The 27684-nt window shown below is 52.0% G+C and overlaps 2 protein-coding genes across 4 annotated transcripts; both read right to left on the reverse strand.

Annotated features, from left to right (window-relative positions):
- Positions 1-3483: 3483 nt before the first annotated feature.
- Positions 3484-7410, reverse strand: LOC134416236 (neuronal PAS domain-containing protein 4-like). Its single transcript, XM_063152640.1, has 6 exons — positions 5584-7410; positions 4891-5057; positions 4656-4792; positions 4365-4470; positions 3979-4225; positions 3484-3845 (listed from the first exon to the last, which is right to left on the reverse strand). The coding sequence occupies exons 1-6, from the start codon at positions 5682-5684 to the stop codon at positions 3674-3676; spliced, it is 930 nt and encodes a 309-aa protein (XP_063008710.1). The 5' UTR covers positions 5685-7410; the 3' UTR covers positions 3484-3673.
- Positions 7411-8042: 632 nt separating this feature from the next.
- KLHDC3 (kelch domain containing 3) lies at positions 8043-27591 on the reverse strand. 3 transcript variants are annotated; one of them, XM_063152636.1, is made up of 11 exons: positions 27480-27591; positions 20670-20894; positions 18033-18209; positions 15794-15909; positions 14420-14491; positions 13979-14192; positions 13624-13710; positions 12321-12429; positions 8831-8904; positions 8392-8470; positions 8043-8202 (listed from the first exon to the last, which is right to left on the reverse strand). In XM_063152636.1, the coding sequence occupies exons 2-11, from the start codon at positions 20821-20823 to the stop codon at positions 8136-8138; spliced, it is 1149 nt and encodes a 382-aa protein (XP_063008706.1). In that variant the 5' UTR covers positions 20824-20894; positions 27480-27591; the 3' UTR covers positions 8043-8135. The 3 variants fall into 3 exon arrangements, with proteins under 3 accessions (XP_063008706.1, XP_063008705.1, XP_063008708.1); XM_063152635.1 differs by lacking the exon at positions 27480-27591 and adding an exon at positions 27082-27284; XM_063152638.1 differs by lacking the exon at positions 27480-27591 and adding an exon at positions 25877-25898.
- Between the last annotated feature and the right edge of the window lie 93 nt (positions 27592-27684).

The following is a 27684-nucleotide window of genomic DNA, read 5'->3' on the forward strand; positions in this document are numbered from 1 at the left end:
GTCACACTGGCTCAGAGCATGGACTCATCCCAAGCACACTCATCCTGGCAATAACCAGGACCTTCAGAAACAACTCTCATCATCCAGAAAACATCATGGGCACAGCCAAGAGCTGCCTCAGTAAATGTTTTCATTTTGCTTGCTCTGAATGCTCAGGAACTCTGCTCTGATGATGCTCATTAGTGCTCTGAAGTGCGGTACAGGAGCAGGGACTATCCAGTCTGCTGCACAAGGGACAAAGGAAATGTGAATACAGCATGATTTCATTCCCCTAAACACCCACCCCATCCAAATCCTGAACAAGGACAGCCAAAAGGACAAATAAAGCATTAAAAGAAAGGAATTATGATGTGGAAGATACTCTCAGCACTTGATGAAGACAAGGCACCATCACTTGCACTCCAATATTCCACTTGGCTGAAATTCCAAAACAATGCTGTTTACACAGCAAAGACTTCAATGAAAATGAGATAAAGACACCATATAAAATTATGCCAAAAGGAGATTTGGTATAAATCAGACAAAGCAAAGGCATGCAGATTTTCCATGATAAAGTATTTCATCACTGGTACAGGAGACCAAACCTGACTACCTAAAACCTGATAGGGAAAATTATTTCCACATGGTACTATCAGTCCACAAAATACATCCTACTGCCTGTTTCTAGGAGATTGAATTAACCACTCACAGTGATAAAAACATCACTATAAAAAAAAAAGAAGCCTCTTCTGGAGCAGAAGTGAATGGTCCCAGCAGGCATTCACTGCTGGGCAGCAGACTTGGCAACTGTGTGTGTGAAAAGGTTCTGGTTAAAAAGGCAGGATTAGCTTATTTTCCTTGTTCCTTGCATTCTTGCTTGAGGACTTAATTTCCCAATTTTTTCATTCCTTTTTTCCCCTTAGTATATAACTTACCTGTTCTCTGCTTTGTTGTCCATTTAATTTTCCCTCCTGCCACTTTTCCCCTTCATCCATTATTTTGTGGATTGTTTCCTTCTTTTTACACCTCTTGATAAGCTACTGTTACCTGCAGATAACAGGGACATTTCCTGCTCTCAAGCACAGCCTCCTGTGTTTCCTCTCCTCCCACAGACTCCTGTGGCACATGGGCACCTTATGCCTTCCTCAGCTGAACCTGCAGGGAGCTATACAACCTGCAGAGCACACAGATGGCCTAAAGAAATGCCTGATATCTGCCCAGTCCTTCCCTGCTGAGACAAAATCAGGGCTGGACTCCTCCTGCTCCAGAAACAAGATCACAGAGTGCCCTGACAGATGGCAAAAGCAAAGCTGCTGTTCCCATTCCCATTCCCATCCAGCTGTGGGAAGGGCAGAGTGCCTGCCAGTGATCCTCTCTCTGAGCTTTACTCACCAGAGAAAAACAAAATGCCTACAAGAGATGGCGAGGCACCTTGCCCACCGCTGAATCCCACTGCCAAAACCTCACCTGCAGAGATGTGCCTCCCCCACAGACACACCCTGGAGACCTTTCACAAGGAACCAGACACTCCTCACACCCGTGACACGCTGTGCTGTGCCCTGCAGATAACACCAATGCCCACTCCCTCACGATTCCCTTCAAGGGCTTTTGCTGTATTTTTGTAAGGTTTTCATTCTCACTCGGATCGTTCTGAGACGGGGAAACCAAACTGTGTTTGCTGCAGTGGACGAGAACCCCATGCCAGCCCTCAGCCCACACAGCCGGGCATTGCCTGCTCCTTGCTCTTGCTCTGCTGTGCTGGGAGGGCCTCTCCAGCTCCTGCGCATCTGAACCGGCACCCAGCATTGTCCCCGAGACGTGTGACATCTCCCACAGCAACTTGGGTGGAGTTAAATGGGTGAGCTTTAAGACCCCTTCCAAGCAAACCATTTTATGGTTCTGTGATTCCCCGCGCTGGGGACAAGCGGCCCCTACACGAGTTTGTTCCAGGGACCTCTCACCCAACCCCGCTGCTGATCCCGAGCTGCTCAGCTGGGCAGGAGCTGGGATACGAGAAGGCACCGAGCTCTTTGGCAGCTCCTTTCCCACCAAACCGAGCCGAGGTGCCGCCTTTCCCGGAGTTGCTCCCGCCGGGCTCCCTCACCTTTCCCGCCAGCCCCCGCCACGCTCCCGCCGTCGTCGCTCTCGTCGCTGGAGCCAGAGCTCTCCTCCGCCGGCTCCAGCCTCCTCCCGAGCGCCTGCTCCGCGGCCGCCTCTTCCTCGCTGTCTGTGAGGGCGGCGGCGGCGGCGGCTCGTCCCCGTCCTTGTCCCCATCCCGGTCCCTCACGGCGCGGCCCCATCGCCCCCGGAACGGCCCGCGCGGCACCGGCGGAACCGGAAGCGGAGCAGAGGCGGTCACGTGGGGGAGCGGCGTTTATTGTCCTTTTTTTTTTTTTTTTTTTTAAAGAAAAAAATCCTTCTTTTCTGAGGAACGGGTTATGTACACAAAGGCCCTGGCGATACCCAACTAAGTAGTCAGTAAGTGTTTTTAAGTGCAAGATCTTTGCGCTGCGGCACTGAGCCGTCCTGATGGCGGGTTTATCGCAGGCCGGACTAAGTTTCTAATGCGAGCACCAAGTTTAAACGAAGGTTTGCCATGGCCTCCCGCTGGATCACCTGCAGCTGTCAGAAGTGACCAGCAGGCTGAAATGTGGTTACACACAGCGGCCTGCATTAGGGCAGGTACAGCCAGCAGACCAAGTGGTGTCAGCACCTCTGAGCACTCCACACCTGTGGGAGCACACTTGGAATGTCGCACCCTATTTTCTGCTCGAAGGGAAACCGAAGGAACTGGGCAGGAGGGTGCAGCAGAGAGTTCCCAAAGCAGACAGAGGCATCGTCCTCGGCTTCCTCGGGACGGGGCCAGCGGCAGGGCGGAGCGGGCGGCGAGAGGCTGTCGGCCAGGGCGCGGAGCTGCTCGGCCAGCCGGGCCACATCCCGGCCCGCGGGCGGCGCGGCGGCGCGGGGCTGCCGGGAGCGCAGGTGGGCCGCCTCCTCCTCCCTGCGGGGACACGGGGTAAGCGACAGCCTGGGGACCCTGGCTGAGCGCCAGCTGCAGGTGATGCAGCCCCCACTCCCTCCCCGGGATCTCGCTCACCTGAGGCAGCAGCTGCAGGTGATACAGCCCCTCCCCAGAGTTCCCACTCACCTGAGGCAGCGGCAGGTGATGCAGCCCCACCACCCCCCCCGGGATCCTGCTCACCTGAGGCAGCGGCAGGTGATGCAGCCCCCACTCCCCGCTCACCTGAGGCAGCGGCAGGTGCAGGTGATGCAGCCGCCGTCCCGCCGCGCCCACACTCGCAGCCAGCTCCAGGCGCGGTCCCTGCGCAGCACTCGCAGCACGGCGGTCCCCGCTGCCGGCCCGGCCCCGGCGCCCAGCGCTGCGGGCAAGGGAAGGGACTGCGTGAGCCACAGCAGGGCACGGCCCCAGGGTGCCGGGATAGCCCCGCAGGCTGCCCCGGTGGGCTCTGCCGCCGGCCCCAGCAGGACAGAAGCAACACAGAGATGGGGCTCAGGTGGGATTGTCCCTTTTTATACCGTGGCAAAGCAGGATTGCCCACCCCCAGCTTGGAAACTACTTATAGACAGTGTATGGGGCGTGTAATCACTTCCCCACTTCATCCTTTTTGGAGCAGGGAGTCACAACAGGGAGGGCTGAATTTGCTTTGTCGCTGCTGTCCTGGATAGCCACGTTTCAGGCATAACCAGGCCCTGGAGCCAGGGGACAGCACACATGTTCCTGGGTGTGACACTCACCCAGGGCCCTGTGCTGGGCAGCTGCCACCTCAGCGTCCTCAGGGTGCAGGAGGCTGTACCACGACTGACCGACCAGCTCCTCCCGGTGGTAGCCGAGGTGGTAGGTGACACTGGGGAAGACAAGGGGAGTGGGGACTGAGTGCTGTACAGAGCCTGCATCCCATACACAGGCTGGGTGAAGGCAATTATTCTTGCTGCCCAAGATGTACAGCTGGGGCTGTGTGCGAGCAGGCACCCCCTCACCTCTCCGTGACATCAATAAACGTCATGTCCAGGAGATGCATGCTCTGGAACACGTCATCCTGGGAAGCAGCTTCGCCATCTGTGGGTGACTGCACAAGGGGTGTGCAGAGAGCCAGGAAGGCTGTGGTGGAGGGGGAGGGTGGCCAGTGCAGGGCCACAAAGCGCCCGCACACTGCCACCACCCGATTGCCCCCATGTTGCAGCCGGAAGGCCTTGGATGTGCGCATTTCGCTGACAAAAGTGACTTCTGCAGGGAAACACACCGTTCAGAGTGGGTCAGGAGCTGCCTCACTGCTCCAAGCAGGGCTGGCCCTGCTCTCAAATCACAGCCAAGGGCCAGAGCAGGATGGCAAGATCCATGAGATGCCAGCCGAGGCCTCCCTTACCCCTGCCAGGCTCCTCCCGGGCAAGGAGGAGCTTCTTGTGCACATCCTCTCCCACTCGCCCATCCAGGATGTCAAAGACCGTGTCCCCCTGGGCGAGCAGCTCCACCTGACAAACAGAGGGCTGCCCTCAGAGACTGTGCCTGTCTCAGTGGGCCCTGGCTGCCATCGTGGGTGCACAGCCTGCTGCAGCCACAGCCCAGCGTCTGCTGGGGCAGCGTGCTGTGCAGGCACTAAAGGCACCAGGATGGGTACGGGGATGGTGACTGCAAATGCCCAGTGAGCAGGCCTTACCACAGAGAGGCCCAGGACCTGAGCCACGTTCTCTGAGATGTAGACCAGCTTGCTGTCTGCTGAGAGCACAAGCAGAAACCCCGGGAGCAGGGAGAGTAGCTCTGTGCCAAGGGCGGGTCCCGTAGGAGGAGCCAAGCCTGCAGGGGGATGAGGGTGAAGAGTTGTCTTGGATGAGGCAGGGGCAGTGCCCCACACAGAGCCAAGGGAGCGTGGAGAACAGCGGTGCTGAGGGTACCTGGAGGGAAGAGCTGAGCCCCCCGCAGGCGGAGGCACACCAGGGCCATGGTGTGCAGGTAGGAGAGCCGCTCCTTCTCCTGGGCAGAGATGGGCAGCAGGGAGCGCAGCGCCTGCAGCTCTGCATTGATCTGGTCTCGGCGAGCCTTGGAAGCGCTCTTGGTTGACCTGCAAAGCCAACCATCTGGGACACCTGTCCAGGGAGGGCAAGGGACAGCATTCCCTGCCTGTCATTGTGGGCAGAATTGCCAGCTTGGGGATATGGAGTGGAGATGCTCAGCACCCATGCCAGCTGCTGCCTCTAGGAGAGCAAACCTTGTGGGCACAGGCAGAGGTGCTCCAGCCTACCCAGGGGCACATGCTGCTGGTATGGCTGGTGCCTCTCCTGCTGGGCATCAGGCTGGACAATGACTTGAGCCCATGTGAGACAACCTCCCCACCAGGATGGAAAGTACATCCAGTGCTGGAATGTGCACCCCAGCCCAGTACAATCTGCCTTTCCTCCCTAAACTACCTAAAATACCTCTGTCCCTCCAAATTCTTGCACCTCCTCCCCATGCACTGGCTGGCAGTCCCGCTGTCCCAGGCTGGTGTCAGCACCTTGCAAGGGCCATCAGAGCCTGCACCAGCTATCCCGGGGTTCTGGGAGGCCATCCCAGCCCTGAGGGAGGGCAGGAGGTGGGAGAGAGCTCACCTGAAGGGCCTCGGGGCGCTGGGTGCCTGCTTGGCCCTGGCGGGCAGGCAGCTCATCTCTGCCTGCAGTGGCCGGTGGCAGTGGCTGCAGAAGATGGTCATGCTGCCGGGGCTGGGATGCCTGGGGCTGGCAGGGAACCGCTGCCTCCTTCGCCTGCGGCTGTGGCTGAACCTGCTGACCCTGCTGCTCCTGGCCTCTTTTTGTAGCCTCCTGGGGTGCAGAGGCCAAGCCACTCAGGGGCGAGAATTACCTCTTGTGACGCAACTCCAAACAGCTCGGGGCTATTTTTAGAAGGCAGGCTGCTAAAAATAGCCCTTGCAAGCAGTTGAAATTTGAGAGGGGAAGTAATAAAAGGAAGCCAGGGTCTTTAAAGCAAACCTGCCGCTCAGGAGGGGGCAGTGACAAAGGCAGCAGGGATCTCCCTGTGGGGCACACATCTGCCCAGCTCCTGCCAGCCCTGCAGAACATCCTGTGTCAAGTCTGCCTGACTGGGAGCTGCTCTCCAGTACCACTGATGACTGACCTGGGTGCTGGGACAAGGAGCTGATAAGAAAGAAAACAGAGGTGGAAACACCAGGACCAAGGTGGTGAGCAGTGTGCCATGCCCAGGCCTGCAATAGGTTCCTGGCAGAGGCAGGTTACAGCCACAGCACCCCTGAACCTTTAAGAGGAGAGGAGTGTCAGTGACTCCTCTCCCTGATGAGCCCCTTTCCTTCCCAGAGGAGATCTGTCCTCCACAAAGGTTTGCTCTCCTGGAGGCAGCTGGCATGGGGTGCTGAGCTTTTCTGGGGGTGATTGACTCCACTCACTGCCCCAGAGACTGAGATTCCTCCCAGTGACAGAACTGAGGAGCCTCTGTGCTCGGCACCACACAGCCCAGCACAGGGACTCTGGGTGTTAGGGGGCATTTCCTAGTGCCTGGCAGCCTGCAAGGAGAGTCAGCTTGGTGCTTTAGTGCACAGCAAAAAAACTCCACCATTTATTTCACAGCTTGAGAGAGTGCCTGTGGCTGAGGCAGCTGATGGAGGGAGGGAGTTAGAGCTGCTGGACAACACATGGGAGACGTTCACCTAAGTCCTCTTGGTAACCTGCAGGTGCCAAGGACCACAAAGGATGCTGGAGCTGCTCCCCCTCAGCCAGATGTGCTGTCACAGCTCACCCTGTTTCCCTCCAGGCCAATGATGCTCATCACCTTCACAGGGAGGTGCTGCCAGTGTGTGAAGAACAAGCTCTTGTCACCATTATGGGGCCTTCTGTTCTCTTGCCACGGGGTTTGACTGCTGTCACACCACTCCAGACTGCTCCACTGTGCTGGCATTGGCCACCTCCTGCAGGCTGAGGAGCCCAGGCACCTCTGCAACCTCGTGCTGCTGGATGAGCACTTGTCCCTGGCCATGTGCCAGCCTTCAGGGCAGGGCAGGGCAGACAGCCCGGGCCCTCTGCCACCCATGTTCCTGGCATACAGCCACCACCATCTCAGCAGCCCCTGTGACTTTACATCCCAGGACACGCCCTGAGTGCTTCCTTAGCTTTCTCTGCAATTGCCCCACTGCAGTTGCCACTGGAGCTCCTCTTCACATCAGATACCTCATGTTGGTGAGAAAGGGTTTGAGCACAGCACTCTGTGCCAGCCAGGAAGGCTGTCCCAGGCATCCCTCCACCTCCAGCCATGAAGCAGGAAGCTCCAGAGCACCCACTTACCTGAGGCAGTGCAGCCAAAGGAGACAGACACCATTTTCCTTCTGTCCTCTTGCAGGACAGCACAACTCTGGGCAGGAGGCAGGTACCCCACAGCAGTGCTGCTGGAGGGGGCCCAGCTTCCCTTGCCCACCCCAGGCAGGGCTGTGGCTCACATCAGCCACTGCCTGCAGCTCCACAAGCCACCACTGGCCTGCAGCTGCAGGGAAAAGCACCTGGTTCAGTCTCTCCCCTCTCAAGCCTTTTTCTCCCCCAGTTCATCTGCTAGGACACACAGAAACCACGTCTGCCTCACCATTTATAAAACTTCCCCCAGTTGCTGTTTTACAACGGGAGCTGGGCAGTGTCCAGCTGGGCCCAGGCCCCCACACTGTGCTCAGCTTGGAGCTGGGGCCTGCCCTTCAGTGCCAGGAAGCTGTCAGTGCTGGCAGGAGCAGGTGTGGAGGTTCCTGCTCTCTTCAGGCAATGCAGGAACAGTTCAGGTGGACCCTGACATCAACCCCAGGGCCGTGGCTGGTGGTAAGAGTTAATTCAGGCCCTTGGAAAGTGGCTGCACACCGGACAGCACAGCTGCAGTTCCACAGGCAAAGGGAAAGGAAGCTCTAGAACCACCAGTGAGGAGAGGGGTCACAGCTGTGCTGCTGGGGCCAGACAGTTTTTCCCTCAGTGGCCAGCTCTGCCTGCCCCTTTGTGCTGCCCGAAGCATGACAAGGGCAGAGGGAGGCCTAGCTAGGGCAAGACAAACCGAGCTCACACATTCCTTGCTTGAAAGGGCTAAAAATTCATGCAGGCAGTGGAGCAAGAGGTCAGCATGTGGAGGGGTGAGGGCAGGGTGGTGGAAGGACGAGTTCTCTTCAGCCCTGGTTGGAGACAATGGGGCGGCTGATGGTGCTGTTGGTTGTCATGGCTGAGAGCTCCCATCTGTAACACACCAAGAGGATACACACTCAGAGAAAGCACAAACACAGTGCCCAGGGCTAGAGCAGCTTTGTTTCATGCCAGCCTCAGCTACAGTCTCCAGCCCAGCCCACAAAGGTGTCCAGAGCCTTGGGCAGCCCTCACGCAGGGCTGGAGCACCCCAGGGTGAGGTCCCAGCAAGGCACACAATACCTGATGTCGTGGGGAAGGCAGGACTGGTCCAGGCTGTACTGAATCACTGCTAGCTTACACAGCGTCTTCAGACTGGGGCCTGGGAAAAGAGAGCAGTTTAGCTACAGCAGCCTTTGACTGGACACCATGGAGGCCCCAGCATCATGCAGTCAGTGCCACAGGAAACAGGGCAGAGCCTTGTCTGAGGGACAAGACAGAGTGACACCAGGGACAGGCTGGGGTGCTCCCACAAGAGGCCTTGCATGCAGGAGTGCACAAAGCATGGCTGCAGCTCTGGCTGCTCTGCCTTGAGCCAAGCACACTGGTCAGACACAGCTGTCTGGCTCCAGGACATGGCACCTGCAGCCACAGAGAGCACAGTGAGGTGCTTCACAGCAGGGCCTGCTCACAGGGCACCTTGTGGTAAGAGGTACAAGCTGGGCAGGAAGTGCTCACGTACTGAAGTCGAGGATGTAGAGATCCGAGTGATCCATCAGGTCAAATTCATCACCCATTCCCTCCTCTGGAGATGGGCTGCAGAAACCAAGCACAGTGTGTCAGTCAGTGCCAAAATTCTTATGCACCAGCTCACCAAGGGCTGAGGAAGCCCAGGAATGTCCGTGGCATCCCTGTCCCAGGCAGGGGCCCTGTGATCCCTCCTGGCCCTCTGAAGTCCCAAGGAGCACTCAAAGTCATCACTTTCTCAGCTCCTTGCAGAGGAGGCAGAGCTGCACAGGAGCCAGGGAGCACAAACCCACACTATTTCCTCTGCAGGGCATGGGAGACCTGCCTCCTTTTCATGGATGACCATGATGATTCCGCCATGAGCCTCCCCCTCACCTCACCTGTCCATCACTCCTGTTCTCATGTATTTAAGATCTACTGCACTTATTGCAGCTTGGCCCCTCAGATGCTGTGTGAGGAGTGTAGAGAAAGCAGCTAGAAAACATCTAAACATCTGCATGGCAGGGCAAGCACAGACATTTCTCAGTATGACTGAGGAATCACTTTGGACTCCAGCCACAGCTGGAGTGGTTGTGCCAAAATGGGGATGGCATTTCAGAAGATTGTAGCTGAGCACTGAGCAATGCAGCAGTCATTTTAAACCAATCCCAATTTGCTGATACTCCCATTTGATGTTGGTCCAGGAATGCTGATGAGGAACTACAGCATCAGGCATTTCTAGGGAACAGCCAGCCTCACCTATGGTTTCCTGCCACAGTGGTCTTGATGGAACAACCAAAGCACCTGAGAGACTGGACACTACATCTCCTTGCACAGACAAATCAGCCTGTGCTGAAACAGGGGAAAATACTCCCTTGGCTGATGGTTGTTTGGAGAATTTAAAAGAAAGAAAGGAAAAATGTTTTAAGTCCTGCTTTGGTCTGTGACAAAACAACTTAGTGTGCCCTCACCTTTTAGCTGGGACTGACCTCATGCAGTGACTCCTTGCCCCAGTGTCTCTTGTTTCCCCACCAAGCTTCACACTCACGGGACATGAGGCAGTACCTGCTCCCCCAGGTCCCCACAACCTCAGGCCAAGCTGAGAGCACAGCTCAGTGCTGGCACAGACCTGTTGCTGATGGGACCCATCCGCCCGGATACAGGCAGGAGCCCCTTTAACTCCACCTCGTGTGCTCACCACACCACAATCTAATCTCACATCCACGTCACAGGAAACCCCAGGCCATCCCTTATCTATCAAAGGAAAGCCAGCAGGCACCATGTCTGTGCCTTTAATCACCAAAAGGAAAGCAGCAGGGTGAGCCTGGAGTTCAAGACCAGGCAACCCCCTGCAACTCCCAGGCAGCACAGCAGCATGCAGGGCACACCTTTGCCAGCCAGAGCCCAGCAAAACTGCTCATTGCAGCTGCAAAACAACTCACGCTGCAGTGACTCAGTGACAGCCCCTACTCCCTCACCAGAGCCAGGATTCCTAAGCCCTGTCAGGGAAAACACAGTCTCAAGCCAAATCTGGATCAGCAGCTCTTCAGCTAAACTGTTTTATAGCATTCCTTCTCCCCCCACTTCTTCCTTGTGGATGGTCTCTGCACACTGAATTGCTGGTGGGTTTGGGAAGAAACCAGACCAGGGCCACAACTGTGACACAGCTAATGGGAACACCAAGCTTCTTGGTCCCTTAAATGGGACACAAGTGAAGGATTGTTCCTGGCCACAGTGGGGCAAAACCACCAAGCTCTGGCCAGGACTACCAAAGAAACAAAGCTTTTGGATGCCCTAGGAGCAAGCAGCCTGCAGAAGCGCCTCTTCAGCAGGAAGTGTGAATCCTGGAAAGGCAGACACAAAGGGGCTTTGCTGCCCATCCCCCAGAGCTGTTCCCTAGAAAGCTGAGCCTGCCGGCTCATCCTCTGAGGATCCCTGCAGGACAGCCCCACCCCTCCCCCTGGCCAGCCCGGGGAGCACAGGTCAGCAGGCAGACCCATGGGAGTTCTCCATTACAACGACTTCCTGGAAAACTTCTTATCTCTCCAGGCAGCTCCAGAATACACCTGATAACTGTTACAGGAAGACAGCACGGCCCACCCCCACCTCCCACTTCCCCAAGACCCTCCCTCCAGCTCAAGCAGGCTGCATTCCTGGCTGCCAGCACATCTTCCCAGCCCACACTAGTGCTGATGAATGTGCCTGTACTGGGGTTGAGCCTGACCTAAGAAACAAGCTGAATTCTGAAGTGGTTCATGGAGAAGACAAGGCACTGCTGCATTACCTGGCAAGGGTGAACCAAACTCCAAAAAGCTGGTGTCAATTTTGTTGTGGTTTGCTAGCATTTCCCAGGAGTGCCAGGGTTTAACATCAAAGTTCAGCTGCTGCTGCAACACAAATCTACACAGCACAGCATCTGGGACCCCCAAAACTCCCCTAAAGCCCTGCCAAGCCCTCCCTTCTGCTGTACTGAGCAGCAACCAGTATCTTTTGAGGAGACTGGATAAACTCAGCACCTCTGCATACCTCACCTGCACTAAGCACTCCCTCAAAGTCACATGGACATCCTACAGCTAAGCACACTCCCCCTTCACCCCATCACACACTGGTATGGTCAGGTCACCCTTGGTTCTGTGCCCCAAGTCTGCTTCAGAAGCATCCCCAAAAAGCTACTGTCAAGAACCCAGAGAGAGCCCCAAAGCTTTCCCAACCATGTGGAGAGCTGAAAACATTTAAGATGTCTCTGCAAGGTAGATACTGGCAAGCAGGACTGTGCTCCAGAGCTGCAATTTGTCACTCCAGACAGCATAGAGTGTGTCCTGGTGATAGGCCACTTCCTTTCTTTTAGCAGCTGTTAAGGCTCTTGGCCACATCCAGCTGCCCTGCACCCTGACAGTATCACTTCCAGTGTTTGACAGCTAAATCCATAACACCAGGTCCCTGTTGTGAATGGGAATGTTGCTAAGGAACACTGGCAGAAGGCAACATTGTCTTGTCACATGTGTAGGCTCCTCAAACAGCTCCCAGCTGAGCTGACATCCCACTGCAGCCTGGCAGCAGAACCCACACTTGCCAGTGGAAGAAAGAAGCTCTGGTGGGAGAAGCAGGGCAGCATGTAGGTGAAGATAAGTCAGTTTGAGGTCTGCTCTGGCACAACAGACTGAGATACATGCCCTTCTGACAGCAGGATCTCTTCTCTTATCCCCACAACCTCTTTACCAGAAAGCTTGAGCACTGCACAGCCCCTCCTGAGCAGCCTGTTACACCCTTCTGTCTCTACATGTACAAGATGGTTGTCACCAGATGCTTTACAAGCTTACATGACACTTCAATCTCTTCCACGGCCTTTCTTCAGGGGACCCTGATGTCCATGATTACCTACACTTGTCAGATAGGCTGACACTTGCCACGTGCCTTTGAAGTCCAGCTGATGGGTCTGAGTGTGAAGGGACACTGTGCTGAAGGGACTGGCAAAGCCTCTGGAGGAGCCACCTCACACAGCTCACCTGGTACCTCCAAAGAGGATGATTCTGTCCCCCACTCTGCAGCAGCACTGCCGGCGCCGGGGACACGGCCCCTTCCCCTTGGGCTCAATCTTCCTCCAGGAAAGAGAAACTAACAGAAGGAAAAGAGAGAAAACTTGTCACAAGAGCCTGGCAAAGACCAGCTATAAGCAGGTCATGAATTTAAACAGATCACAGGAAAAGCAGAGGCTCAGTACCCCACAGACACCAGCTAGCCAATATCCAGCCTCCCCCCTGACCTCCTCATTAATGGCCAATCATGCACTTCCATGAAGTGCCACTTAGATGCCAGTCACAGTCCTGGAGCTCTGCCTGCTGAGACAGGACTTGCAGGTCATATCATAGAATGGTTTAGGTTGGAAGGGACCTTAAAGACCATCTTGTCCCAACTCCCTGCCATGGGCAGGGACACCTTGCACTACACCAGGTTGCTCAGGGCCCCGTCAAGGCCTTTCACTTGCAAAGCCTGAGCACCAGGACCCACAGACTGCCATGGCAGCGGGTCCAGCATCACAGGGAGCTGTACTGGGCAGAGCTGCAGGGACAGACAGGCAGCCGCCCTTCCCCAGAGCCTGCTGCGGTCGGGATTTGGATGAGGAAGATCCAGGAACCAGCTCCATCTGCTGGCAGGCTGCGATCGCAGAGCACCCGGGCAGAGGTGCCTCAGCCGCTGGGACAGCTCGGCTGCGGGAGGAGGGCGTGGAGAACTGGGCCAGGTGGAGACAGCAGCCTTTGTTCTTGCTGCTCTCTGCACCAAGGATGCTTGGGGGCGACAAAGCACAGGACTGAAACCTGCAGGAGCTCTGCCAGCTCACAGTCAGCTTGGGGAGCAGCTGGTTGGCTGCTCTCAGGTAACTTTACTAGAAAGCAATTAGCAAACAAATTAATCTAGACAGTCAAACGTGCCTGAGGACCCCCAAACTGGCTCACAGCTGAGTGGTATTCAGGGTACCAGCTGAAGAACCCCCCTTCTGCAGCTCAGGTTGAATGGTTTCTCCAGCTATAGTCTCTCTGTTCCCTAAAACCTATTTCTTTCCCATATCTTCTCTTCTGTCAGTACTTTTGCACATTTGAGAACAAGACAAAGTTTTTCCAATGAAATATGTCTTTTAGCAATACCTCATTTTCTATTTTATAACTGAGATCTGGAAACATCCCGAGGAGGAACAGACACAGGAGTGATTTGCTGTCAGAAGAGCCAAGAGCCATTCCCCCCCAAGCAGCACTCCTTGGACAGTATGTTCCTCTGAGCACTATCACTGCAGCAAGTTAAAACCATAAATACCTGGATTGAATTTCCAGAGGTCATGGAAGTGTCTGTTCAGGCGTGCATTGTAGCCACCAAATACATAGAGCTCCCCATTGTAGCTGACTGTAGGGAGTAAGCACAGACATCAGAGGGCACCCAGCATGTCCCTGACCCAACACCAAACACAAACCAACGTGGTGCTGGCTGCCCACCTCTCCTTACATCATCTTCATGTGCAGTGGAGAGTGCAAGGCTTTTTGGTGGGCAGCAGCTTTCCACAGAAACTGGGCTTTGTGCAACCCTTTCTAACCCACAGCCCCACCCAGCAGAGCAAACACCCCTCCTAAGGCAGGCAGAAACTTCCCTCCACCCTCAGCAGACCCCCACTCACAGGCTGAATGGCTCCTCCTGCCCTCAGGGAGCACGGGGGTGTGAGGGGAGTCCAGCCAGGAGTTGGTTTCTGTATCAAACACTTTGATTCTGTTACAGTAGATCTCGTTGTTAGAGTGAAAGGGCCCAAAGCGATCAGCTCTGCCCCCAAACACGTACATCTTTGTTCCAATGATGGTAGCTGAATGAAAGTCTCTCCAGCGAGCTGGAGTACCCTGAGGGACAGAATAGAAAATAAAAACAAAAGAAAGAGTGCAGATCAGCCAGGGAAATAACACATCTTGATAGGGAAGTTAGGTGGCTGCCTTCTCCTGGAGAACTTCCCATCCTGTAGAGCCCAGCCACATCAGCCAGAAGCTGTGAGACAAGTGTGGGCAGCTACCCCAGAGAATGGTAGATGCAAAACTTCCTCCACAAACCAGAGGGAAAAACAGACACTGACCTTGGCAGAGATTAAGGTCCACGTCATGTTTGTGGTGTCCAATTTATGGATATCATTTGAAAAGCAGTCAGCCTGGAAGACACATGAACAGCTTGGTCACAAAGGGACTGAGAAGCCTGGTCACATCCAGCCCCAGAAGGATGCTGCCCTGCAGAGCTGGAGCATCCCTTTGGATTCACTGCTTCCTAAAGAACAAGGTGCTTGCTCAGGCAGCACTTATCACTTAACTAGAGGAAAGCAAAGCCTGTTTCTTCCCAAAGGTGTTCTGTCTCTTCCTGCAGCTTTCCCATTTATTTGGTGCTCAGTTCCTCCCCCAAAGGCTGTCCTGCACACAGTACATTCATGGCAGGAGCCTGCCTCCTCTCCATGTAGCAGCAGGTAAAAGAGGCATTAGCAGGACAGTCAGAGTGGCTCTGCTAAGGCTGCCTAACGAGATGCAGAAGCCAAGATTACATCCAGGAGCAAATACACTCCAGGTTCTGAGGCCCCACAAAACCCATCTGCAGCTGGCTGCCTGGAGGAGACTGCATTCACACAAACAATGTGGACTCCTGCTCCTCCAGGCAAGGTAGAGAGCAGCAAGACAGCCAGAGGTTTATTTGGTCTTGGTTAAAAAAAAGACATCTGAACCCCTCCTGCTGCTGTAATCAATATGGATTTGGCCTATCACCCTCAGAAAAGAAGGAATAACTCAGAAATTTCTGTAACAGAGCTCAAACTTTCTTCCAAACAAACAGACGTGACTTTGCACATCTGTTCTGAAATCTTGTGATAATTTTTATTTACCCACTTTTTAAGATTACATCATGAGGATTTGCTAAAAAGAGCATTAGGTACACTGACAGCTATTGCAGGATGAACTTTGGCTCAGGGTATTCCTAATGGGAAGGTAACCAAATGTTTGCTGAAAGGGATCAGCAAGATGTCAGAGGAGGTGGAGACTGCAGGGGACATACACCAGACTAGGATAAAACCTCACAGCAACACTGCAGAAAGTGATTTTTCTGGCTCACTTCTGAGCCAAATTAAAATAAATGTAGATCAATATATACTTATTAAAAATGTTGTGTATTTATGTATCTACATTTGGCTGAGAAATGAGCCAGAAAAAAATTAAATTTTTACCTCTTTGTGGTAAATATGCTTTGTGAAATTCAAAAAGAATTTAAGACTTTTTTGGACTTGATTTTCCAACCATCTTCTCCTAAAATAATTAGCATAACCTGGGTACTAATGCCATAACTTTGCTAAGTTACAAAATGACAGTGACTTGGAATACAAACACACCCCCGTGTCCTGCCTCTATCAGTGTCCTGGGTATCAACACCCTCTTTCCCAAGGGCTCACCAATTAACAGTTACAGAGATCACTCACCAGCTGTTCATAGCCTCCAAAGATAAACATGCTCTTTGCCAGGACACAGGCTGAGTGCCCATCTCTTGCCCCTGGGACCATTCCAGAGACCTTTGGTGTGAACCACTTGTGTGTGTCTGAAACAAAACAAGAGGCAATGCTGAGAAAACACAGTAGGACTTGGGGTGGGATAGTTCTATTACTGCTGTTCTTAAATTTCTAAGGCAAAAATAATTCTTGCTTTCTCACAAAGCACATGCCCTGCCAGAGAGGCTGCAAGCTTTTTTGGGCAAGGCTACCTGCCTGAGCCCCCACAGAGGGACACAGTGACAGAATCCTCAGCCTCTTGGCATGGCCACTGAGTGCCAGACCTGACAAAGAGCTCACATTTGAAGTGTGAGTAGTACAGCAGGGCTTGAACAATGTTACTTTTACAGAATCTCTTGCAGAGTGTACTCGTGAGTCACTTATCAACTCTGCACTCACACTTTCTATTACAATGAAGCAATAATGCTAAGTGGCACAATTGACCTCAAGGCGTGGAGATGCTCAGTAACTGAGCATGACTGAGGGAAAACAGCTCTCAAACCCAGATACAAATCACTTAATCACAAGTTCTCCATGTTAGCTGCTGTGCAGATCTCCACCTCTGCAGTGCAGCTCTCCCTGTCTTATCTGCTCCACCTGTTACAGTCTCTCACTTTCCTCACTCTTCCTTTCCTCTTGCTCACTTTCCACCCTTCACAATGCTCCCTGTGAGCCTGCACCAAACACATTCAGCCCCTCAGCCTGCACACTCCAGGGGCTGGCTTGATTTAGAAGATGACTTAAATCCAGGCAGAGCTGCTCTCCATGCCAGGGCAGCACAGAGCCAGGCCAGGACTGGGTGCCAATTGCTAACAGGCACCTGCCCCAAGAGCTCCCAGAGGCACAGATAAGCCCTGAGGCTGCAGGAGACATTCCCCACCCTCCCTAACAGTCCTTGGCTGCCAAGAACAGTGCTTATTTCAGAGAGTTGTGGAGCCAAAGCACGAGGATGATTTCCCTGAACTTGGCCTGTGGACACAAGTGTCCACCTATGCTCCAGCTGGCACCACACAAAGGGTCTTGCAAGGTCAGCAGAATCCCTGGGGAGCCTCTAGTGTGACATCCCAGGGCTATCGAGTTCCTTCTCTCCCTGGGGCTGCTTCCAAACTCAGTCACATTGTATCAGCAAAAGCTCACCCAATTGCAGCATGGAAAAAACCTCAATTTGGGATCTGCTCAACACGGCAGGGACAAAACTGCACTCAGACAGGACTTTATTTAGCCTGATGTGACTCCTACAGTGGAACTTACACTGCAGACATGGCACTGTGACTGCCAGCCACACTTTCCAGGAATGGCAGGCCTGTGTGTACAGACAGCTGCAGAGGGTTTGGAGCAGGACTTTCTGTTAATTTTCCCTTAATGCTAAAGCACTGGAGCTGCCAGGGAGACTGGGCAGGTCCCACTACAAAGCCTCCACATAGGCAGAGCTTTACTGGTGGCTTCTCAGCTGCATGTGTCAGGGGAAGGAAGGGGGAAACCCTGTGCCATAAGCTGTAAGATTCTCCCTGATAAAGAAGAGATCCATGGACCAAGCACCAGAGCAAGCAGTTTCCTTGCAAGCTCTGTAAGATAGTTACTGGTCAGTATTTAGATGGACTGCATCCAGAATTCAGATACACTCCTTTTCTTTCCTGACACTTGTGTCCATGCAATTCCTGATGGTGCCTTTTCTCCAGAGGTGCTCCAGCAGTGCTATGGAGAAGCCAACTAAAAGGCTCAAGGAGTTTATTTTTCAGGTTTATCTAACTTGACTCATGTCTCCCCTGATTTTGCCATCCTGTCCTGGACTACTCCTGTGTTTTGTTCCTCACTCTCCTTCACACCTTCAGAAAGAAGAACCACACTGAAGAGGAACCACAATCATCAAGAGCCACAATTAAGGAATACTATATCACAGAGAGAGAACACTTCAATTCTAGCTACTATCAGAGAGAGCACACAAAGCTGATAGAAAAATTAAAACCATTTTCACTGTTAGAAAAGATCAGCAATCTCTGCCCAAAGGCTTGTAAGCACAATGCCCACCATACTCCACTTCCAAAACTGCTCAAACACAGTGACACCATTTCCTCCAGACTGTCACTGAGGGACAAGAAAACAAGTTGGGGAGCAGAGAGGAGGTGTGATCAAGACCAGCTGTGCCAAGGAGCAGTGAGAAGCTGGAACTTACTGACATCAAAGGCATAGAGCACGTTGCAGGCTCCCTCGGTGTCGTTGCGGCCGCCCCAGATGTAGACGGTGTCGTCGATGAGCACGGCCGAGTGCCCATACCTCATGTAGGGCACCTCCCTCACGTGGTCTCGGCTGTTTGTCCACACTGGAGGCAGCTTGATCCAGCGTAGAGACACTAGAAACACAAGTTTGAGCCCATTGCTGACAGGTCATAACCTATCCTGTGTGTTGCTTTTTACCCCGTGACAAGGGGCAGAAGCAGGTGAGTAAACAAGACAAAGCTGTGTCTGACCTCGAGTAGCAGCTAGTTAAGAAATACAGAAGACAAAACCAGGCTCTGTTCTACAACAATTCATTGAGAAGGTTTCCACTCTGGCTCATCCTAGACTGTGAGTGAAAGATACAGCACACACACAAACAAATAGGGAAAGAAAAATGAAGAAGTACAGAGGGGACCATGAATACAGACACTACTTCAGGCCAGTGAGATTGCTGAAGAGACTCAAAGCTGGAAGAATGGGCAGCACAGGAATAACTCACTGCAGTAAAATGCAAGGGAACACCTGAAGGCATCACCCGGACTTGCAGAAGCACAGTTTAAGTAAAGTAACCCAGCAGTTTGGTAGGAACTGGGTTTGTTTGCTTTTGTTTTGGTTTTCAAGCTACAGATGAGGTGGCTGTCTGCCTCCTTTACCCCATCTGTATTTAAGTTTTCCCTGCTAGCCTTGCATTACTAATAGGAGTTCCTTGGGATTACAGGTTCCTCTTCCTGTGTGTCATGTCCAGCAGCAGCCAGAACAGTCAACAGGTATTACAGGGTTTAATGACAGTGCAAGAGCCACAGCAAGTGTTACATAACAGCACCAGTCACCCTCCTTCCACCACATACAGCCTCCAGGTTTGTTTTCTACACAGAGCTGATACAAAATATAGCAGAAAACAGTCTGCAGCTCCTCTGAAATACTAACATAGGGAAAGGGAAAAGTCAGGCATCTCAAAAGGTGGGCATCTACCCCACAGGCAGAAAGGGCACTGAGGAAGCACATGCAATGCTAAAGTCAAGCTAGACTGGATGCTTCCTACCTAAAACATAGTTTTCATCTTTGGAAAACTCATTCAAAATCTGGTATCTTGGCTTTAGCACTGCCACCTGACAGTGCTAGCTGAGCAAAGGCTTGGGAAGCCACTGTCACTTCCCATGTGGTGACTGCAGCATTCTGACACTTTAATACTTGGGAGTGGTAAGAGGCAAAGACAACACAAGAGCATTCCTTTGGGCACAGTCATTATGCTTCCCCAGAAGATTGCTGCTCTCCTTGGCACGTTCTACAACATTCAGCTGTGTTGAGTATAAAAGCCCAGTCCCTCTGGACAGAGGTGAATGTCACTGTTCACAGGATCCTGAGCTACACCCCCTCTACCCTGAGAGCAGGTCACCTTGGCAGCCCTCTGTAACCAATGCTTTTATCCCTGTTGCACATCAGTCTTAAAGGAGTGAATTCACTGCATTTTACAGACAAGCTCGGTTTGTCTACATGTGGGTGGGTGCTCACAGAGCATTCAGCACGCTGTCCAGTCTCCAAAACCGGTCACTGGTTCTCTGTTCTCGGCCCTGTTTAACAGGAGCCACCCAAGCATCTGTGCTGTTTTTTAATCACCTGCCTAATTACAGGGAAATGCTTAAGGGACCAGCTCAGTAACCTCTTTAGTTCAAGGAGCACTCAATCAAGAAATACAGCCTGTGCCAGCACAACCATGGCTCCAACTCAGCCTCATGACAGGTACTGGTTACCCTACACAAATGGCTCCAGTTGCAGATGCTTTTCTAAGCTATGCTGTGAATCTGCACGATAGCTGTTACCAAAAAGGGAAGGCCTCCCTCCCTCCTAGCCACATGCCCCTACTGACTCCAGTTGTCAGCTGCCCCCACAGGGAAACAGCTCAGATGTCTACACCTGGAATCTTTAGTGAGTGCACTGTCTCACACCGTGCTCCTTCCACACCATGGGCAGCTGAACAGGGACATGCTGCCATGAGGGAGGACCTGAGCTAGCTCTGTATCACCTCTTTGCACCTGGCTGACTTTGAGTTTGCAGAGAACAAGGTCAAACCAAACCATTAGCTATGTGACTATTTCAGTGAGTCCTTATCCTAGCAGTCACATGAACTAGAGCCCCTCAAGCTGAAAATGCAAGGCTGCACTAAGAAAGAGGCTCCTACCTACTCTGATAACATTTTCTGGAAATATAAGAGTCAGACAGCATGTTACAGGGTATAACATACCAGGCACCAGCAGGTGAGAAAAGCACTAAGTGAGCCCAGCAAGCCAAGCCCTTTGTGCCCACGAGGACATGTTGTAATCATATTGTTGCTATTACATTTCTAGAGTCTGTACCTTCTGGCTGGTTTTCTCACACGCAGCTCTTCTCAGCAGTGTTGTTCCTTGTGGCTCCATCAGGGCTCCTCCAAAGCTCTTAACCCACCCCGTTTTTATCCTAGTTGCCTTCACAAGCCACAGCTGCTGCCCAACTAAGGACTTCACAGCTGTAGCTCATTTAGAATAACTAGGACTGGGGCAAGGCCACTTATACAGCACATAGATTTTACAGGGCCTCCTGTACAAGGACAGGTTTACCTGCGTTGAACACGTGCACGTCGATCTGCCGCAGGGTCTCATAGTCCTCTCCCGAGCAGTAGCCGCCGAAGGAATAGACCTTGTGGCCCACAGCCACGGCCGCGTGGTTCACCCTGCGTGGGCCCCCTTCCAAGTGCACTGCCCAGCGGAGCATTCCTCTGCCAGCCAGGCGCTCTTCAGGGCCCCCAGTGCCACAGCCGCATGCTTCCGAGGCCGCTGCAAGGGCTGCAACACACACACAAGGCCAAAATAACAACATCCACCCTTCCCTGAATGCCTGCTGCAAAGGTTACCTCAGTGTGCGCTCATTCACCTGCCTCCCAGCTGGGAATGTTCCTCTTGGGCTCAGAGGAGCAAGCAGAGGTGCCCTTGCACACAAAACCCCTCAGGGTGGCTGCACAGGCAGCCCCAGCCAAACACTTTCGGCCTGGGCACGCACACGTCACGGTCATGTCAGAGCCATTTGTGTGCATGGATGAAAACACACAGCGAGAGCCAGCGGTGAAGGTGAAAAGAACAAACCCAGAGGGAAGAGCTTGCTCTTTGGATCAGGTCTGAGAAACAGCAGAGGAAAAGATTAAAAACAAAACACCCAACAAAATAACTCCAAAGAACCACCCCTACCTAAAGCAAACAACTTCCCTTTGTGAAAAATGCATGTATTTTATGACTGGCTTTTCACAAATATTAAAACGAATATTATACGTGTTGTGTTAGAAAGTTATGCTGTATTAATTCTCTTAAGTAGTGTGGTAAATATAGTTTTAGGTTATAAAAAATGTTAAAATATAAACTATGCTATGTAGGATATTTTCTTTAAGAAAAGGACTTGCAGCAAGATAGCAGCCACAGGACACCCAAATCTTTCAGAGAAAAAGAATTTATTGCCCTCTTATCAGAAGAAACGAACTTCTTCCCGCCTCAAAGGCGCTGTCAGGATTAAGAGGAAGAAGCTGACACTGACCAGACAGAATCCTGTGTTTGAATGGAATTTATGCATTATGGATGAGGTGTATGAATATGCAACAGGCTGCTGCTTTTAAGGGTTAATCCACTGTTAACGTGGGTCCTTTTTCGGGCTTTAGCTGCCCAGAAAAAGGTACCCAGATGTCCATAACTCTTTTCTGTATTGTCTCATATTGTCCTAATTCAAACTGTCCAAATTGTTATTACTCTAATTGTATTACTATTTTTTATAACCATTTTATTACTATTAAACTTTTAAAAATTTAAAAACAAGTGATTGGCATTTTTCACACTGTTATAGGGGTGGGTGACAACATTAGCATTTGGACTCATTGATTTGAGCACTAGGGTTCAAGCTAATTAACACAAGAGAGCAGAAAACCCCTAATCTAGGTAGAAAGCACTTTGGTAATGCTCAGAAAAGGTCTTTTCCTCCCATAGCAAACCCAAGCATAACTAAGAAAATTCTGTAGCATCACATCTTGTTAAGCAACTGATATCCTTCATTCCTCAAACAGATGGCTTAGGTCATATCTTAAGAAGTGACCACAGCTGATTCTTGCAGAGATTCTCCTCTGGATCTAAGAACAAAGAGGGGAGTCCTGCCCAGGTGCTTCTGAAACAGCAGCTCAGTTTGATTTTTAACAGTTTTCTCCTAACTGAAAACAGCCATTAGAAGAGATGTCAGTGTTTCAGACAGCACAAATAAAATTGTCTTATTTTATTTCTTGTTTCTAGGTTATTGAAAGGTTCAGTTAGCATGTTCCTGTCTCACAATCAGTTTCAGCCTTTGCAGAATCCAAAGAAATTTGGGGATGCCTTTGAACAAGGACTAAATTCCTACACAAAATTCCTACGCTCTGCCCCATTTCATTTTGGAAAGTAGTGAATTTTGGCAAGGAGGACTTCCCTCATGTTTGAGGTTTCTGAATTGGCTGGAGGGCAGCAAGAGGGGCAGTGCTGTGCTGCTCTGCTCCATCTGGCCACCCCCAGCCCCTCAGTCAAGTGGAATCACTGCTCACCACGAGGCCCATCAGCAGCCTGGCCACCCCAGGGCCCAGCACACCCTCACACTCACATTTTATCCTTCCTGCAGAAGAATAAGAGATGCCACCAACAGGGAGCTCCTGGCATGAAGCTGAGCTTAGGCTTCCAGCTTCATCCACTGACTCCACAGGCAGCTCAAAACCATTCAGTAACCACTCACCTCATTCCAGAACTCTCAAATGTCATTAAAATTTGAGTAGCTTATTTTAAAAGTTATTTATTTTTTCAGTTGTTTTCATGCTCTGTACATGAATGTGACAGAACACATGCAAAGCCCAAACAGAGACCATCCTGCAGCCTTATTGCAACAGGAGTCTCTCCTGCAAACCTCCCTGTTCCTGCAGCAACCACCCTAACCTAAACTGCAGTCAGGAACCCAGAGAGCTGCAGCAAGCTTTGCTCCAGCAGGGGTGCTCCAGAAGGGCCCAGAACAGCCCCTGTCTTCCACAGGCCATGCTTCAATTTCAGATCTAACAGCATTTTTTCCTTAAGCATCTTTTTTTTTTTTTTTTTTTTAAGCCAGGCAGCACTCTTGCATAAGTCTTCTGCAAAGCTACAGAACAGATGAGTTTCCATGGAACCCACCAAAGGCACCTTCCAAGCTAATTTGAAGGCTTCACATATCTAAATCTGTTTCCTGCCTCAGTCACAAGTTATTCCTGAAAAATCTAACCAATGTTTCCCTCATAATCTCTTCTTGTTTAAGTGATTCTGTAAAATTCTCCTCAAGGAGCTCAACTGGTCTTTATCACCACCATCAATATTTTCAACACCTTTCAGACTGAGCCCAATCCAGGAGGACCAAGAGGATGAATCTTATTTCCAAGTTCTCTGCACTGTACCACGGCCCCTGCCTTTTTTATCAGAAAAGCTGGGAACACTTCCTCATCCTTGGGAGCTTCCCTTGAGCCAGGTGCAAGGATGCTGGTCCTGTCACTGCCACAGGAGCTGGCTACCCTGCCCCAGCAGTTCTGCCATTCCCACCAGAAGGCAGCTCACCCCAAAAGGTTAAATCTGGTCCACTGAGAAGCTCCAGGCACTACGAGAAAGATGCTGAGGTTGAAGCAACAATGTTGGAATGCTGTTTCCTACAATTACTGGGAAAGGTTTTCCCCAGGTGACTGGCAGGTCTGGAGTGGTGGAGAGGGCAATGGGATGGAAGTTGGCTGTGCTCTGCCTTGGCTCTGTGCAGGGATACCCCTTTAGAGCAAACACAGAGCTCTGCCAGCACAGCCTCCTGCTGCCCCTCCTCAGAGCCAAGAAAAGCAAACACTCATCTGAACACTTCACCAGGACAGAATGACCAGAAGTGTGAAGTAATCTTTACAGGTCATGGGGAAACACAGGTTTTAACAAGCTGGCAGGGATTTTCCAAACCCAAGAGCTCTTCTGTACCCTGTAACAAAAGCACCCGTGCAAACTCTCATCTTCCTCTTCTGCCACTGGCCACAACCCTACCCTGGAACTACCACATCTTCCTGCCATCACCACGATTTGTGTGCCCCTTTTCAGCCCCACACAGGCCTGGCTTCCCCTCCTCCCTGCACAGCCCTGTCTCCTGAGGATGCCTCCCCTGTTTCACCCCACGCTGTCTATGCCCAGCTCCAGATTCTCCTTGCCTGCCTTATTTACAATAATTTCTTTAGACCAATCTTCCGTCTCAAAGCATTTTCCTCCTCTGAGCTCCCTCTGTGCACTATCTGCAAATAAGAGTTAGACACATATTTTGAGAAAAAAACTATATTTTCTGTCCTACAACTATGGATACTCTTGAATTCCATTCAAGTTTGATTTCCAATGCTAATTTTTATGACATAAATGAGGACATAAATAAACCACTTTTCAGTCCCATTCCTATGAGGATTTCTTAGTAGAAGTGCAGCACTTGACATTAAGCTATAGCTTAGATTTCTTTACAGATCACAGAGGACACAGCCAAGGAGAGAGGGGAAAAAGCAAAATTGATAAGAAACAATTTACTAACAATTTCCCCCAATTGTACAATATTAGATTATGCAAAGTACATTCTGTGGTTTCTCATTTAGGACACCAACAAGAGTGATGTAGGCTGTAAAACACAAAAATATTGATAAGACAGAGGCAAATTGTATTAGAGAACTGGGAGGGCACTGCAGGATGAGGCACACAGAATCACAGCTTCTGTTCAAGCCATCCTTGCTTCCACTGACTCACATTAAATCCTCACTTTCATCTCCAAAAATGAACAGATCTCTTACTTCCAACCATGTAATCTTCACAACTCCCCTTTTCCCTGGTCTGCCATGATCTAGCCAGAAATACAGTAAAGCACAGAGGATGCAGAAAAATGCTGAAACCCCTGGTATGTCCTGTCATTATGGAATAAGAGCATATCCAAAAATCAGGACATGCTTCACATGATGTTGGTGATGCTGGAAATTAAGTGACAACAGCAGTGTGCTGTTCCTCTGCCACAAAGCACCTGGAGCATTTCACCGCTAAGCCAGGGAACAATCAGATTTAATTCAGCTCTGCATTCTTCCAACACAGCACCTACAGAAAGCACTCCCATATCTCTGCTTGTGCTGCTGCCTCAAGATGCACTTAATGCCTGCAAGAACCTTCATCCCAACTGCCCCAGCTTACACCTAACAAGAGCCTAACAACACAGCACATGGACACCTGAGATCAACACAAATATCACTCAATAACCTCTCACTAGCACATCCTCCAAAACTGTTGTGCTGACTTGAGCACTGTGGCACAGCTAGAAAAAAATCCCCAGAACAACAACAAAAAAAACCAAAACAGGTTTTAGTCAGATTTTTCACTTGTTTGTTCTACTGGCTTTAGGCTTAGTATTTCCAAACCCTACAATTAGGTATGAAAATAATTAATTCAAGATAGAAAGCTACTGAGCATCTCCAAGTACAGCAGCCAGGTGATGATCTTAAAGCAAACCCATATATCCTTGGATCCACTTTGCTCAAAGGGAGCTCCCTGGGCTCTCTCACTCCTCTATGCACACAGAAGGAAGCCTAGAGCCATTCCTAAAACCTGCTCAGATCAGCCTTGCTGCACCCAATTCCCAAAGCAAGGGGGACAAACCCAGCAGCCTGGATTGTCAAGGACTCATTCTGCCACCCTCAGAATCACAGCAGCACCCCAAGAAGAGCAGCCTACCCTGCAAAGCTGCCCCAGAGAGCAAATCCTACCGTGTGGCTGCCTCAGTCCTGTCTCCCAAAAGACACCAGCCACAAGGTTTAGTAACCCTTAAAATAGCCCAGCCAGTTCACAGCAGTCCATATAGACTGTTCTATTTCAAGCACATCCAACATACTGTTAGAGATAACATGAGAACAACCCGCTTTCTTCACTTGTGCTTGACATTTATCTAATGCTTGGAGCATTTGTGCTAAGGCAGTGTGAAACTGCAAGCTTGCACATTCATCAGCTCAGACACTCACAATGCAATTCCAGCCCCAGTAAATTAGATGGTGCTAGAACAGCCCTTGAGCTCGTGCACTGAGCCTGCTCTGGAAGCTCATGTTAGCCATGGGAACCACAGGCCACACTGCTCAGGCACAAATTTATCCCAGTGCTATCCCCACAGCCAGCCTCACCATCTCCTTGTTTTTCACCAAATACTTTGCTCACTTACTTTTGCTTAGTATTTGGATTCTGCACCTACTCAGCTGGCTTCTATTCTTCACCTTGCTTCCCAAACCCCAGCTTCTCTACGGAGTGTGCCTAAGCTTTGGAGACAGTGCTTGAGTTCCCCATCAGGAATTTGGCTCAGCCTGTCAAGATGTTTGTGCCAGGCCAAGGGCAGCCCTTGGCTTGGGAAGCAGGCTCAGGAAAGCCGAGCTGACAGCTTTACACAGGGCTACATCAGTTTGTTCCTCAGCCTCTCTGCTGCACTGACACTGATCCCCGGGCAGGGTGGTGCTCACAGGTGCCAGCCTTCCCTTCCCTCTGCCTGGCACATGGAACTGGCATGCAGCCCCACACCAGCCACGACTGGGTGAGAGAATAAAGGGTCTGAAACAACATGAGCCCACGGGCTGGAGAGGGAAGGCACAGCAGAGGTCATGCCAGGGCAGAAGGGCAGCATCCCTAACACAGACCTGTCTGGGAGGATAGAGATGTGTGTGGTCACAGAATGCTTTAAGGATGGAGAACACCACCAAGATTACAGATCCCAGCCATTAACCCAACGCTGCCAGGCCCACCACTAACACATGTCCTAAAAGTGCCACATTTTTAATACTTCTAGGGATGGTGATTCGACCATTTTCCTGGGCAGCCTGTTCCAACGCCATACTACCCTTCTCGTGAAGGAGTTTTTCCTAATATCCAATCTAAGCCTTCCCTGGTGCAGTTTGAAGCTATTTCTCTTGACCAGCCTGTTAGTTGTTACCTGGGAGAAGAGGCCGGCCGCCAGCTGGTGACAACCTCCTTTCGGGCAGCTGTAGAGAGTGACAGGGTCTCCCCTGAGCTGCCTTTCCTCCGGGCTGAGCACCCTCAGCTCTCTCAGCCGCTCCTCACAGGACTCCCTCTCTGCACCCTTCAGCAGCTCCTCTGCCCAGCTCCGGACACGCTCCAGCACCGTTGCCCGCCGCTCCCCGCCCGAGCCCCTCCGTGCGCCCCGCGCCCCCACCCGCGGGCCCGGCCGAGAGCACCCGGGCAGGGCGGCGGCCCCGCGCCCCCGGCCCTCACGGAGGGGCTCGGCGGGGCCCGCCGGCCTCAGCCTCCCCCAGCCCCGGCATGGCCCCGCCGGCTCCCCCCGCCCCTGCGGCCCCGGCCCCAGCCCCGTACCTGTGCCCGTACAAGGAGCGCCGACAGCCCCGCTCCGACAGGAGCTCCCGCCGCTCCCTGGGACTTGTAGTGCGGCGTGGCCCCGCCCGGGTCCGCGGGCGCCCCCCCGCCGGAGCGGCGCGGCCCTGACAGGCCCTTCCGCGGTGCCGGGCCCCGGCCCCCCTCAGGGGTGGCTCCCTGGGTTCCCCGCCCCGCCCGGGCCCGG

The sequence above is a fragment of the Melospiza melodia genome, chromosome 3 (assembly GCF_035770615.1).
Source record: "Melospiza melodia melodia isolate bMelMel2 chromosome 3, bMelMel2.pri, whole genome shotgun sequence".
Taxonomy (NCBI): Eukaryota; Metazoa; Chordata; class Aves; order Passeriformes; family Passerellidae; genus Melospiza; species Melospiza melodia.

Excerpts from the sequence above, each read along its gene's own strand:
- KLHDC3 (XM_063152636.1), bottom strand. The coding sequence starts at position 20,823 with ATGCTCCGCTGGGCAGTGCACTTGGAAGGGGGCCCACGCAGGGTGAAC. Across the intron at positions 18,210-20,669 it reads CGTGCACGTGTTCAACGCAG|TGTCTCTACGCTGGATCAAG; the intron begins GTAAACCTGTCC and ends TTGTGTTTCTAG. Across the intron at positions 12,430-13,623 it reads CCTCTGGAAATTCAATCCAG|TTTCTCTTTCCTGGAGGAAG; the intron begins GTATTTATGGTT and ends TCCTTCTGTTAG.
- LOC134416236 (XM_063152640.1), bottom strand. The coding sequence starts at position 5,684 with ATGACCATCTTCTGCAGCCACTGCCACCGGCCACTGCAGGCAGAGATG. Across the intron at positions 5,058-5,583 it reads AGCGCCCCGAGGCCCTTCAG|GTCAACCAAGAGCGCTTCCA; the intron begins GTGAGCTCTCTC and ends TTGGCTTTGCAG. Across the intron at positions 4,226-4,364 it reads CCGGGAGGAGCCTGGCAGGG|AAGTCACTTTTGTCAGCGAA; the intron begins GTAAGGGAGGCC and ends GTTTCCCTGCAG.